General features: G+C 39.3%; 1 protein-coding gene across 1 annotated transcript; it reads left to right on the top strand.

Annotated features, from left to right (window-relative positions):
* The first annotated feature begins 8,296 nt into the window (after nt 1-8,296).
* LOC147900066 (F-box/LRR-repeat protein At1g67190-like) lies at nt 8,297-10,648 on the top strand. The gene is made up of 2 exons (XM_087376516.1): nt 8,297-9,142; nt 9,356-10,648. Exon 2 carries the CDS (start codon nt 9,368-9,370, stop codon nt 10,628-10,630), a length of 1,263 nt encoding a protein of 420 aa, XP_087232642.1. The 5' UTR covers nt 8,297-9,142; nt 9,356-9,367; the 3' UTR covers nt 10,631-10,648.
* The last annotated feature ends 5,237 nt before the right edge of the window (nt 10,649-15,885 follow it).

Raw genomic sequence — 15,885 nt, 5'->3', positions numbered from 1 at the left:
TTCTCTGGTATGATCTACATCTGCCTCTGCCTCTGCTTCTGTCTGAAGTTGTGAATGCCTGATCATTAGAATGAGCTTTTCGTGCTTGAATTGCCTGAGTTCTGAGTTCTTCACCAAGTAGGACTGACTGAAGTTCTTCTAGTGTCGGAATTTGCCGTTGGATGGCAATACTCTGGACTAGATTCTCATATCCCTCTCCTAGTCCATTCAGAATGACTTGAACCATTTCTGCAGGGTTCATAGTCTCTCCTACTGCTACAAGTTGATTGTTGTAGTCTTTTATGCGGAGTACATAAGCATGATCGGTTCCACTACTTTGTCCTGAAGTACAAGAACGGTCTCCATTGGGTATTTCCATGTACCGTAATTGGAGTTGTCTAACTTAGCAGATGCCTCCAGATTGAGGTTGCTAGTCATAGACATGGTGTAAGAAATGTACTCAAAAGTGTCGTGAAAATCTCTATATGAATCAACTGCAAAGACGCTGACTATGCCAAGTGAAATCTCTGAACCGTTAGTGAAGATAGAACTGCAATATATAAAATCTAATCTGTATTACAAGGCTTGTGGCAAGGATGCCGGGAATAGCCAAGAGGCTTTACAAGGCTGAAATGATGTGCACAATGCCTTGAGATAGCCAAATAGTCTTTACAATGGTGGCGCGTGTGTGTGTGTGTGAAATCAAGTGCTATCTGCCCATTGAAACAATCTACAATGCCTCTATACTCTCTCAAGTCTACTCCACTGAGCTGATGAACGTAAGGTTTCAGGTAATGTGATGATGTGAAACCGTATGTGAGCATATGGACTAACTCCGAGTAGGTACTAGTCAAAAATTTCAAGCATGGCTTAGATTGGCAACTTGGGGAAATTCAAAGCGTCCCCTCTGGTGATCTAGTCTACTCTGATCTAGATCTATACCAACCGTCGATCGATGAAAGAACATCAAATAATTCCTTTTCTTTTGTTCTTTTTAAGTGCTGGGTCAGATGCATCGATGTAGAGGGGAATGTGCGTGAAGGAAGTGGTTTTGTCGGCAAGGCTCAAATGTGAGTGTAACTTGCACCGAAATGTGCGTGTGATGTGACGAGTGCGTAGAGCACGAAAAAACGAGCGACTTTCCTTTTTGGAGTACCTTAAATTCTTCCTGGATCAAGAGATACGACTTGATCTAGGTGGAAGGGCAAAAGGAGTGCAAATGGCGCTCAATGATGATGTGTCACTGTGGGTCAAATGGAGTGATGATGTGGCACTGGGCCTAGCAAGAGGTGTGCCAATAGAGCCCTGTGCTGAGGTGGAAGGAGTGGTCACATGCAATGACTGTGAAGCACTATGTGTGCCTACAGAGGTCCAATGTGCCACATGGCACTGATGACATGGTAGATGATGTGGCCAGATGACGTGGGATAAGGTTACCACATGGGCAAAATCTAACCAGTGAACAAACCCAGGGTCAATTGACCTAACCCGGGTCAGGGCCTATCTGCCACGTGTCAAAATTATGACCAGAAATAAAAACCCAAAGTCAGCTTCACCTATCCTTGGTTAAAGCCTATCTGCCATGTGGTAGAGAGAGGCTTAGTGAGAGAAATTATAGAGAGAGGTAGAGGTAAGCTTTTGTGCAGGGTGGCGATGGACATGAAGGAGATGGTGGTCGATAGAGCAGAAGGTCGACGAACCAGGAGATCGAGCTGATGGCGCAGCTTTGTGAAGTGCTTGGAGCAGGAGCGGGACTTTGTGTTGTGAGCAAGTCATTGTAGGAGGCTTTGTGGCATAGGAGCGAGGTCGCTAGAGAAGGCTTTGCTGGAGAGACTTTGGTCATTGGGCGCTCGAGAGGCAAAAGGTAGGAGAGCCCGACATGGACTCTGGAGCATTTGTCAATCGAGCGTGGAGCGAGAAGCTTGCTGTGTGAGAGCTTTGGAAGCCATCGGTTGCTGAGCATGGAGGACGGGCTAGAAGAAGCTTGGCTATGAGCTGGAGAGTTGGCCGAATGGAGAGGCAAGCTCGTTGTCGCTTGTAGTTGCGGTTGTAGTAGCGCTAAAGGTTGTTGCATTGTTGGCTGTAGTGCAGAAGAGTTCATCGCTGGTGTCGGGAGGTGAAGCCTTCTGTGCGCTGGTTTGCATTGTAGATGCAGTCTTAGGCGAAAGAAGCCGATGCGTAGAATAGCAGCAAGGCAATGAGGAGCTTTGTAGAGTCGTTGTGTGTCGTTGTGAGATGTCGCCTTGCCTTGAGAGATGTTGCATGTGCCTTGTAGATGTAGTCGGAGCTGGCCACCTTATAGAGTCGATTGCTGTAGATGCCTTGGATATCTCAGCTGTAGCTCAGTTGCTTTGATAGATAGTTGTAGATAGTTTCTCTATCAACATAAATCTCTTTCTCTCTCAAATCTCTTTGGGTGAACTTTGAAGGAGATCTCTCTCACACACAATGGACATAAATCTCTCAATAGAATAGAAAAATAAGGACTCTTTTTCTCACAAGCTCTCTCTCTTAGAGAATACTAAGAAACATTCCCTAGCTCTCTCTCGAATGGATCTCTCTCTCTCTCTCTCTCTCTCTCTCTCTCTCTCTCTCTCTCAAGAAAGTCTCAAAGAACAGAAATTTTCTTTTTGGAATGAACACAAAGAAATGAACATAAACTCTCAATCTCACAATCTCTCTCACACTCTCAAGAATCGCAATGCCTCAACGGAAGACAAGGGAGCTTTGATACCATGACAAAATATGAAGAGGGGAGAGGAGAAGAGTGGAGATGAGGAGAGAGGGCACAGCTAGATAGCACACCACAAATGACTAATTGTACACTAGATTTAGTTGAAAAAATAGAATATATACAAACCCATTTAGGGTTAGGGTTAGGGGATCTAACCCTTTCCTTTATAGCACTCTATAAGGTTAGTGCTATGCACATATGATCACATGATGGTGCTATGCACATGTGATCACATGATGTTGAGCGTGAACTCTCAACACCCTTATCTGTTATTTTCATATAGAAAATTTTATCATCCCATCGAACTTTTTAATGCTGAAAAACTCCTTTCCAGACATGGAAGAGGATGCCATGATGCAAATAAAGCAAAATCCCAAATGGTAGTGCTTGCGAGAAAGAATCACACCATATACTGGGTGCACCTAAATATGTATGCCACAATGGAGGGTAATATCGCTAAAAACTCAAAGCTTAAAGCATCAAAATACATCTGACTCATGTTTATATACTATGCATCCATATGAGCAAATTTGACCCCAAAAAAAATGCCAACCTGCAATGCAAAACAATGGCAAACCTAATGCCAAATGAGAGCCAAATGCCTCAAGCATAAACAACATCCATGGGCATAATCATCAATATGTCTCATCCAAAAGAGCATAGCACTATCAGTGCATCAACTACAATGTGTCAAAGCTATCCCTTAGCATAAAATAGAATTTGTGGTCTAAATGTTCATCAATAAATCATTCCACAAGGCAATCTGGGCCTATCAACGCTTCCAACAAGGATCACAATGCATCCAAATAGCCTATAAAGCATCCGCTATAACTCAATGCAAACCATGAATGAGTGCACACAGCTCAAACTGCAACAAGAGGGATCTGCATAGAGTACGCCCAAAATCACGACTTCAAGGTAATGGCCGATACTGCAAATCAAATCTGATTTGCCCCAAAAAAATGAACATTATTGCATATCCAAACTCAGTGATGTAATCTACATATTTCTCCTTTCTGTCACACCTCCAAAATCTTATCTGATGAGGTAGTAAAAGCCAGTTAACCCTTGCAGTTGACTTGAAATTGAACCTTATGATTTTCTAACACAGAGAAAAAGGAGACGATTCGATGTCTCAGAGAGATGGAGCTTCTATAATCTCCATGGGATCATGCAAGAACTAACAGGTAGGGGGATTCACGCCTCTAGAATGCAATGGAATAGACGGTTTTGGAAATCGTGGTCCTAATCAACGGGTCTAACACATGGACCAAAAAATATTTTAGCAAATAGATTTGTTTGCAAACACCACTGTAATGCAAATGATGAGCAACATGGAAGTTTTAGGACCTCCTAAGTCCATCAGAAGTGATAGATCTATGAATGGTTGCTTCAAACTTAAGTTCCAACACACTGGCAAAAAAACATTGAAGTAGAGACAATGAGTCAAAAATCCAACAAAATGATCCTAAATTCAAGAATGAAGGGGTTTTCAAACTCCCGAAGTGCAATGGACACCAAAAGCAAGCAATGGTTGCCTCTGCAAATCATTCCGAACTCTCAGTCCATCAAAAGGAACAAGGGAGCCATCAAGAAATGTCTTTTTGCTCCAAAACCACTGTAGGCTTGCAAAAACCACTCAGAGACTTCCAGAAATGAATTGTAGCATTCTACATGGTTCCAATACCACCTGGGCAGCTCAAACAAGCACCCACAATCTTACTTCGTCCTCCCACAGAGATGCAGCAGCAACAGACTCCAGGCTCGAAGCACACACACAGGGGATCAGTTAGACCACCCACAAGCATCAGGTAGACCACCCAAGCTCTGATACCAGTTGGAGAGTGCTCTCAAAGGAAGTGGAGTGGAAGAGGGTAAGAGAAAGGGAGAGCCAGAAGAGAGCCACACAAGTTTTGGTGGGTGCTAAACACCCTAATCTTCTATGTCATCCATATATATATGTGTTTGAGTATTGTACATAATTGGGGTTAAGGCACAGTGGCCTTTAACCCCCACATCATACACTTTCCACCTAATATGAGATAACATTGACATCACCTAACAATAGACAGACATGACATGTTTTTTAATAGTATCAAATCAAGCAAAAACACAAACCCAATTGCATACAAAAGCTACAGACATTTGCTTGGCACAACAAGTAATGGAACAAGAGAAACAAGAATCAAAATAGCTCATGACTATCTAATGGTGGTTAACCAAATCAAACATGCTAAAATAAAATAAAAATGTCACACATATAACATGGTAAAAAGAGAGCAAAGAAAACTAATATCACATACAAAAACCATGTAAGTCACAAATAAAATGCCCTTCCATTTGAAAAATATCGTAACACACTTGACTTAGTAGATTACAAAGAAACAACATGTATTACATTTAAATAGCACAAACATTGTTAACCTATCGAATGCAAACAATTGGGAATTTAAGGAGAACTATCTAATAATGGTATCAAACTTGCTAAAATAAAATATTATTGTTAATAACACCATATTAAACTTGATATTAGTTAATAACAGCAACAGATATACATGGTAAAATGACATCAATAAAACTAATATCATTAAAAAATTGAACTTGCATTTAGGAAATTTAAAAGCACAATTGACTTGCTATATTATAATAACAACACATATTACATTTAAATACTATAAACGTTGTTGAACTAATGAGCCTAAAATAAGTTTAAATTTGGTGATGTTTCTTCAATGTTGCATCATAAATTTCTCAACATCCATGAAAGATGCTTGGATAGACCCTAAACCTTCACACAAATGTTTCAAAATTGTGCATGTCTAGAGATTGCACAACAGGGCAACTGATCAATGTTGAGAGATGGATGAAAGAAAGATTGATTTTCATGCATAAGCAAGCTTAATGCATAAAAGCAAATCTTCTTTCGTCCTTTATCAAAGGATCTCACCCAATAGCTCCTTCTAGACTTGAAACACCTTGCATTATTCATGGTTCATCCAACAACAATGATTTCAAATCTCATCATTGTAGAATCTATGTTGCATTGTTCCAAAGACTATATCACCTCAACATCCATGAAAGATGTTTGGATAGACCCTAAACCTTCACAAATGTTTCAAAATCGTGCATGTCTAGAGATTACAATAGGACAATTGATTGATGTTGAGAGATGGATGAAAGAAACATTAATTTTCATGCATAAGCAAGCTTAATGCCTGAAAGCAAAGGATCTCATCCAGTAGCTCCTTCTAGACTTGAAACACCTTGCATTATTCATGGTTCATCCAACAACAATGATTGCCTTGAGTTTTCTATTAAAAACAATTTGACATCAAAAGAGAATCTTAGATGAGAGAAGAAGTGGTGAGATTTGAAAGAGAAGTGCCCAAAATGTAGTAAGAAGAAGGCAATGTACATCTCTCTCAAAAATCATGAAAGTTTTGAAAGAACAAAAAATGAAATGTGAGGGAAATAATTTAAGAGAAGGGAAATGATGAGAGTTTGGCTTGAAAGTCTACCACATGATAGAGAGGACAGAGAAAGAAGCTTCCTGCTCAAAAGAAACTCAAAGATCCACAAACAAAGTTCCAACAAGAAAGTTCTGAAATGGCAATAAAAAATGAGAGACAAGGAAAAGAAAAACGGGAGAATGAGAGAAGTGTAGTAGCTGGATGGGAGGATTTGGTTTCAGGGAAAATGGTGCAAAAGCTAGGTTTTCCAATTTAGTTAGAGTTCAAAAATGTGATGGAAAAGTTGAGGTAGCAAGTGGGAGGTCTAAATCAAAATTTGTGTCATTGAATAAAGAAATAGGAAATTCATGCCATTTCCAATATTATATTGCCTTCCACTAGCCAACATTATACTCAATTTTAATCACCTTATCCTTCCATGTCACTCATTGAAGGGCTCTCTTATAGGGCCCCTTTTTTAGTTCAAACCACCTAGCCTAGGGTAGTCATTCAAGAGCCTTCACAAGCTTTTTGAACTACAAATCTAGACCCAACTCAGAATCTCTGTGATTTGGACTGGAAGGCAAAGCAATTGATAGAGGCCACGGGATGGTGGTGGTGGTTGGTGGGGCAAAGGGGGGTAGGTATAGTAGACACCTCCTCATGGGTGCTCCATTCACGTTAATTGTTCTTATACTCCACCCAATCTAAGTGTTCTTTTACTCCACAAAGAGGTAGATTACTCTTTTAGCAAAGTTTTCATGCGAAACTAGCATTCCACAAAGTCCTTCATTCCTAGAAGGCTTTGAAAAATGATTTGAAGTTCTTCCACTCATGAATTCCTTACCATGCCTCTTATGAGGTCATTTTTATTTACAAGATATGGCTAAAGGATAGTGCTTTATTGAATACTTGGAACTCGCTTAGTATGAGTTTTTGCTTATTTTTAGGTATTTTGGCTCTCTCTCTCTCTCTCTCTCTCTCTCTCTCTCTCTACCCCCCTAAATTCTTGTTACTATTCTCACTACTTGCTCAAACCTAGTGGAGTGCCCCGTTAATTCCCACTATTAATAAACCACAAGGCAATGCCCATGAGCATTCATGTTTTTTTCTTATATACCTTCATTAATGTGTAATACTTTTAATAAAATAAACAAAAAAGCATTGCAAATAATCCTTATGCCAAAAGCTTGACTTAGTCTCGTAAGAGGCACACCAAAACACACACATCGATATACAAGGGTTGGATATAATTTTCTTTTCTCTAATGAAAGAGGGAACCTCATTTCCGTGTGGTTTTGAACTTGAAAACAAAAATCGAAGTTGTTTTATTTGATTTTAATAGGAAAAAAAAGGAAAAACAAAAGTGTGACAACTAGTGCTTGTGAATTCTGACCTTTATATTATGTTTTTCCAGTCGTATTATGTAGCTTTTTAAATTTACATTTGATAGGAAAAAAAATGAAAACTTGAAGCTTTGAGAAAGGGCTAACAACTAGTGCTTGCAATTGCTGACCTTTATATTATTTTTTGCTAGTTATATTATGTAGCTTTTTTATTTAATAGGAAAAAAGGACAAATTAAAGCTTTGAGAAAGGAGTGACAACTAGTGCTTACAAATGCCGATCTTTATATTATTTTTTGTGAGCTGTATTATGTCCTCGACGATGAAAGTAGAGATAGACTGTACATTATTTTTTGGTAGTTGTAACATGCTAAGATATATGCTATGAAAAAACGAAGTTTTAAATATGTGGAGATGACAAAACATATGGTAGACTATATGCTATTAAAAAACAATGTTTTGAATATTGGAAGAGGTGAGGGTGAAGTCTAGAAAATTTGTGTGGTTTAGAGTGTGCACTAGTGTCCAAGAGAAAATCGGCAAACTATGTACAATGAAACTTGAGAGTTTTCAAATCTACCAAAGAGATCTATTCTTTGTGATTCCAAAAACTGGTAAAATGTTCCGGTTTTAAAACCTCAAGTAAGGGGTGAGGCGGAAACATTAAAACTTATGTGTGAAAACTAAACTAATGTGTGAAAACTGGAGTGGAAGAAAGTAGGGGCTTGTTGACCAGAAAAAGAGTTTGAAACTAATTGGGAAGTTCCAAATGAAAGAGTTTGAAGATGAGCAATAATGGGTTGTTGTCCAAAAGCCCATATGTATTATGGAGTTGTTATGGCTATGGAGCTCAAGCTTTGTTTCTAGCTATCAAGCTTTCTCTGGCTATGGAGATCAAGCGCCATGAACCTTCCCCTGGCTATGGAGCTTAAGCTCTGTTTGCAGCCATCAACCTTCCCCTGGGTATGCAGTTCAAGCTCTGTTTGCAGCCATGAAGCTTGCTCTGCTGGCTATGGATCTCAAGCTCTGTTTGCAGCCATGAAGCTTCCTCTGGCTCTGGAGCTCAAGCTCTGTTTGTAGCCATGAAGCTTCCTCTGACTATGGAGCTCAAGCTCTGTTTGTAGCCATGCACCTTCCTCTGGATATGGAAGCTCAAGCTCTGATTGCAGCCATGAAGCTTTCTCTGGCTATGGCGATCCAGCTCTGAAAGTCTCTCTCTCTCTCTCTCTCTCTCTCTCTCTGTGGCTATGGCGTGAAAGCCCTGAAAACACTGTGTGAAAGATCCAGAGCTAGTAATTCTCCCACCACCGTCCCATGCCCTCTTGCCTGTTGGGGCCCCTGATCTGGATTTGCCCTTACCACCAGCTGCCATTTTCCGCATCTCCCTAGGCTCCTGCCCCCCTTGCGGCTTCGATTCTGACGGATATCACTCGTTTCGTTGTCCCTTCTGCATCGTTTCTCGTTACTTGGTGGTTTTATTGCCTTCTCCGGAGCATCGAATTACTGCATTGGAAACAATCAGTGTTTAGACTGGCTCTTCCGTTCTGTCCGATCTCTAGAAGGTGGCGCTGCGGCCTGATCTTTCATTGGTGACCTATGATGCCTTGTACAAATCGCATGGGCAGAGCTTAACCTGTAAGTTCTATCGCTGCTCTGTGGAACTAATGGTGACGATCGTGAGATTTGTAATGTTAAGGATAATGAAAAGGTATGTACAGAATACAGTAGATAGATACAGACAGGTACATCTCCCTCATACCGGTGAAGATACCACTTTTGTGTTGCTTTTATGAGATGTTTTTATGAGATGTGGAGTTGTGATACACCTTTGTTTTACCTGCTCCTCAGGTTGATCAACTCATGGAATCATTGCCAGTAGAAGTGGTTGGGAACATACTGTCTCACGTTGCTTCTGCCCGGGATGTTGTAGTTGCATCTGCAACATGCAGGAAATGGCGAGATGCTGTGAAGTATCACCTGCATAAACTCAGTTTTGACTGTTCAGATTGGCCAGCATACAGGGACCTTTCCGTGAGTGAATGTGAGGTTATCATCACAGAGACTGTGATGCGTACAAAATGTTTACAAGAGTTGTCGATCTGCATGGGAAATACAAATGTATTTTCTGCTGCTTTAGTAATTGCGTGGTTCATGCACACGAAGGAGACATTGCGATCGCTAACTTTCATGAATGAGACCAGACCCAAGGTGAATATTCTTGAGAGATGTGGTGGACAGAAGCTGGAGATCTTGGTTTGGGGCTTTGCATACATACCTTCAGCTGATCCAACAATTTATAAATTTCCCTCCCTTGTTTCTCTTACTCTGAACAATCGGGCTGGGGTATCAGCGTTAGACCTTAATTTACTACTTTCAGCCTGTTCAAAGCTAGAATTCTTGTCACTGATCAACATTGACATCACCCTCTCTGACGCATCATCCACAATTGAGCTGAACAGTGCTTCGTTGAGGACCTTTAACATTGATGGACTCAGCGTTGATAATGTTGTGTTGGAAGCTGATAGGCTAGAGACCCTGATATTAAGAGGCTCTACGTTTGAGCATTTTGAGCTTGTCTGCAAAGGGAGTTTGAGGCATCTGAGGATTGAGAATGTGAGTATCATACAGCTGGACATAGGGGAGTGGACAGATCAACTAGAGGAAGTGAATGTGAGTGATTTTACAATCATGTGGACCAGATTCTACCAAATGATCTCAAGGGCTAGTAAATTGAAGAAACTTCGTTTGTGGGGTTTACCATTTGATGCAGAAGAGGAAGCCATGGATTTGGAAACAATTGCTCTCTCATTTCCTTGCTTAAATTGGCTGGCACTAAATTATGACTTGGCAGATGGCCTTTATTGCCATTCCTTGAGAGGCTTCTCGTGTTTGGAGAAGGTGGCTGTACTGGAGCTTGGTGCATCAAAAATCCATGATTTATTTGCTCAGTGGATTGCTGGGCTTGTTGAACGGTGCCCAAATCTCAAACGACTTTCAATCCATGGTGACGTTTCTGAGGCCAAATGTTATGAGGATTACCAATCAATTGGTAGGTTCATGTCCTTCATGGTTGATCTCATGCGTAAATTTGCACATGTTGATGTGAAATTTATATTTTGTTGACTTCTGAAAAAGTTTCAATTTCTGTCTTCATTATTCTGTCTGCAGCAGCCAATGCTGGCAAGTAGACTTCTAATTTTGAGTGGAAGTCTTAATTTTCTAACACATTATTTTGTTTTCTGCTAAGGCAATGCATGTTGGATCGTCTTATCCTTGATTGTTTTGTCTCCTAGTTTTGCTTTCTTGAGGGTTACTTGTTTGTGGTCCTGGAGCCATTGAATGTATACAAACCAAACTTTCTGTGGATAGTTTTGTGCAGTTTCTTCGTTTATAGAATCTGCAGAAGCATTCATTGTCTTATATGGGCTACATAAACTTAATGTTTTTCAACATTATTACACTCAGTGACGTTAGTGCTAATAGACTCCATGTGGATCGTGGAAGACCAACACGAACTTCATACAAAGCTCCTCTCCAGTGTTCAAGAAAACACAAAAGCTCAGGCAGCTAGTCTCTTGTTGAATGACAATCAATCGAGCAAATTTGAAATTCCAACCGGACATTGACTAGCAATGTAACAAAAAAGCCTAAAATGTTAACTGGCTGAATACTAAGTTGATTCTCTCTCTCTCTCATGTTAATTGGCTGAATACTAAGTTGATTCTCTCTCTCTCTCTCTCTCATTCGGGCAGCTGCAAAATGAACCGGGATAGATAGTGTATCAACTTTGGTTGATTGAGTGTGCTTGTTGAGTCTCCTTTCCTTTTCTTTGTTTTATTGGCGTGCCTCTTAGGGAAGGTCTTAGTGATGGTTCATTTTGAAAGCTAAAATTATTTTGGGGGATTTAATTTCATCAATCCACAAGGAAAACTGAAATAGGGACGTGCTTCTAGAAGCCCTTAAATGTTTCTAACGTTTATAGTGAATCCTATTCATTTTTTCATTTTTACTTGGTCAGCACTAGAGCGTTTTATGAAACTCTAAAATCGTACGAAGCCATCTGGTATATTCTAAGCCGTTAGATCAACTGGCCTATTATTAGCTACTTTCAGTTTACTTAGCAATTGGCCAAGCATTCTAGTTTCCCCCTTGTATTTTTGTAGCTTCGTCACTTTTGCTGTCTAGATCAACATTGTCTCAGTCCTCTCCACAAACTTTCTTCCCATACTCACTGAAAGTTCACCAAAGTTCTAGCACCCATCCCATGGCTTTGAGTAATTATCATTGGATAGTTTCTTTGTTTCTACAGATGTTCATCAATCCTATAGAGGGTGGAAAATCTAGACCACAACTTTGTCTCTTTTGTTGTAAGGTTTTTTGGTGGATTATTAATACTCCTTGTCAAGGTACGAGTCGCATCAAATTGCTTGCGTACTTTCGTGTTTGGCTTGATTATACTCCTTGGTTTACTTTTCAACTTTTAATAGTTGTTAAAGTTCTGTGTGTAATGATAAGCATGTACTCTAGAGCCAAGTGCTCCAATGTCACCATCTTGTAGACTTCTTCAAAATTGTTCCCTAGTATTCAGATAGACCTATTTTTTGTAGTTTGCAACTCTTACATTTTCATGAGTAACAGCCCAAAATAATTTTTTCGCGCAACTTGCTATCTATGACCGTAGTCTTTGTACTTGGCTCAAGTGTCTCTTGATTCATTCCAATGCACATTTCTTTTGAGCAAGCCTTTTGCTTATCATTCACCTTGGTTTTACTCTTACCCTTCTTTCTTGTCTAGTTAGTGTATGCTTGCTCTAGTTTGGCTGAGTTTCTTATAAGAATGTGTGTTATTTTTCTTAGGTTGCTAAGCTTTTCTTGTTTACCTCCTCATCCTTCTCTTCTTTTGTTTCTCATTTTTCATCTTGTTATTCTTTGCAATTTATTGGGTCCCTCTTGGACCAAGGCTTCTTGTGTAGTTTCTTGATGTGAGGGGGAAAAGGGAGCGGTTCTAGCAAGAAGTTGCGGGCACAAGTAAACATTTTGCAATTCTCAACCTCTTAGTCCTATTCATAAGGCCCAAGTAATCTATGTTATCTACAATACTCATCGTAGTAATATGCATCTTATAGGTCAAAGTCATCGTAGTACTTTTCTCCATTTTCAAGAGCATGTTAGGGAAAAGCTAGAAAGTTCATAAAAGGGATTCTTCAATTGGAGATTTCAAACCCTTTTATGTGTCAATAGAATTTACTTTTGAATCATTTCGTTATTTTTCAATTGGGCACATGGAAGAATAGTTTGCCAACAAAGATTTTTTCAAGGCATCTAGGTCCCTTGAACTTTTTTTAGATCATACCATCTTTCCTAGAGGTTTTAATTTGGAAGGGAAGACTCCTCACCTCACAAGAGGAAAAGGCTAGTCAAAAGAGTCCTATGGTTTGGAGAACTCATCCAAAAGCTAAGAATGTTTCTCCTTATTATCATTATGTGGAAGCCAAAAGTTATTCTTGTTTTTACTTCTCACCACTCCCTTAATGACAATATTAGAAAAAATGTGTCTAGTTCTAGACCGATGCATTAGAAAAGCTGCACGAAACTTTTAGATCCTAAAGATATCCTTTGTTGGTTCAACTTTCTTTTAGGAATTTGTTCATAACTCTAGGAGACTATTTACTCAAAAAAAGGGGGTGCGTCATTTGTACGAGCAAAAACCTATGAGCCGGTTTATTTGAGCATGTTTTTCAAAAGATTTAAAAAATGGTATTCCTTTAGGAAGCGTGGTTTTTACACTTTTATTTTTACTAGAACTAGATCCCTTTAGCATCAAAATATACAGAATAGTCACTCATTCATTTTCACATAACACAAATTTCCTTGTTCATAGACATCCTTTGTACCTCTGTTATTACCTAAAAATTACCTAAAAAGAGTTTTGAAAAATAATTTCTTTAAGAAACATCCCTCATAGTCACTCTTAATGTAGTAATATTATACATATAAAATTACTTAGTTATTAAACACATTTATATCAATATGACAACAGCTTTCTAGCATTTAAATAGCATAAATAACAAGACATTTATGGATATATTTCCAAAGAAGTTAAAATTTCTATAAGTACTAACTTGGGCTTACATATCTACTCTCATTAAATACATGTAGGATTTAAAACCAGATATGCAAGACTTTGTAAAATATAACCCTATAAATGTGCTCAAATGGCCTTTTTCGACCAATTTGAGTGGCTGAATGACTATATTTGGACATTGTATGTGAAATTTGTGACACTTTTAAAAGTGTTGTCTAAGGTAGTTTCGCCAGCGAAACTATCTTGGAAGACCTACTTCAAAGGGATTTCGCTAGCAAAACTACCTTCTATGGCTTGCTTCAATTATGTTTCTTTGGAAAAACCCTTTCATGAAGATAGGTTGAGAGAGAGTTTTGAATCTCACCCCCTATTAAGTAAAGGTTGTAAGAAGGATCATAAGGGAATTTTCATAGAGAAATCTACTCTACATGTGGGTTTCGTCAAAATCCATCCCATCATGTTATTCACACTCCCCAAAGATTCATGTAAAGATTTGTGTATGAAATAGACATTCCTATAATGCAAAGACCTTGCCACCATCAATACAAATCCCATTAATAAAGAAATCAAAGATCTCTTGCTTCAAAAAGTCACATCTCAACTCTTTGACATATAACTTCTCTCATCTCAGAATATATCTAATAATCCTGCTTAAGGAAACATGGTCTCCTCATTTTTTGCACTTCATCTATGGGTAAGTTTCTATTAGAGGATGAAATAAACCATTGACTAGAGCTCGATCACCCAAACTTGGGTAGCCAAGCCTCCCTACCCACATGCAAGCTGACAAAATATGATGAGGGGAGAGGAGAAGAGTGGAGATGAGAAGAGAGGGCACAGCTAGAGAGCACACCACAATTGACTAACTGTACACTAGATTTAGTTGAAATTGTAGAATATATACAAACCCTTTTAGGGTTAGGGTTAGGGCATCTAACCCTTTTCTTTATAGCACTCTACTGGGTTAGTGCTATGCACGTATGAGTGCTTTGTCCTAGAGTGATATACTAGATTCTTGGCTAATGCTTGAGACGATTGATTATCTTAGTATATTGTTGTTGGCTTTGATTCATCCTAACAGTAGTCTTCTGAGCCATATAGCCTCACATGACCTATAGTGAGTGCCCTATATTGTGCTTTAGATGAAGACAAAGAAACAATTGGCTGTTTGTTTGACAACCATGATATTGTACCTTGACCAAGAAAAAATGCATATCCCTGTGTCGATCTCCTGGTCTCATGATCTCCAGCATAGTCATAATCACAGTATCCATGCAACCTTGGATGACTTCCTCTATGTTCTATTCCGAACTGTCTTGTACCTTTGATGTATCTCAAGACTCTTTTGGCTGCATTTCAGTGAGACTGTTTTGGATTTGCCATAAACTGTGCTAGTGACCTTGCTGCATAACAAATATCTAGCCGTGTGATAGTCAAATAAGAGATCCGATGAGCTACCTATAGTACTTGTCATTGATAATAGGCTTTTCTAAATCTTTTGTAAGTTTCAAACTTTTCTCCATGGGAGTGGCTACAATCTTGCAATCTACCATCTGAAACTTCTTAAGGAGACTGTCAACATATTTCAGCTGACTCATAAAGGTGTTGTCTGAATCTCTCCAGAACTCAATACCAAGACAATAGTGCATAAGTTATAGATCTTTCAAGTCAAACTCTGTAGATAAGTCTTGTTTCAACTTTTTGATGAAGCTATCCTTGCTTCTTGTCAAAATCAAATCATCTATGTACAAAAGTGCAATAGTGCTTGACGACCTGTCATCACCTAGAATTCAAGGTTGTCTTGGAGAGACCACCGACTAGTTCTTGGAGCTATAGCTCTATTACCTATTTTTACATATTACAAGAGGAGGTCTATGATGACCAACATGCTGGCAAATAGAAGGAGATCTATGACAGCCACCGCACTAGTTCTTGGAGTTATATATTTGTGTACCAAGGAAAATGTATTCCCTTGTGCAACCAAGCAAAATGCAATTGACAATATGGGCCTTGAGGGGTCCTCTTTAGGGGCAAGGGCCATATCGACATGCCATTTTTGTCCAATGGCATCCTAGATATTGTATAATGCATGTCGATATGGCCCTTGCTCCTAGAGGGGACCCCTCAAGGGCCATATCGTGAATTGCATTTTTTGAAAGTTTGATTGTATTTTTCTAGATGCATCTCCATGTAACCACAGCGGTGGGTCATTGGAGTTATTTTAGCACTATTGTGGTCATAAACCAAGGAAATTGTAGTCCTGCTTTACTAGCATTTTAGTCCTTGTTGCAGTA

Source organism: Dipteris shenzhenensis, chromosome 7 (assembly GCF_047967505.1).
Source record: "Dipteris shenzhenensis isolate YYH24624 ecotype China chromosome 7, Dip_SZ_1.0, whole genome shotgun sequence".
Classification (NCBI taxonomy): Eukaryota; Viridiplantae; Streptophyta; class Polypodiopsida; order Gleicheniales; family Dipteridaceae; genus Dipteris; species Dipteris shenzhenensis.
This window is presented reverse-complemented; position numbering and strand designations above follow the sequence as displayed.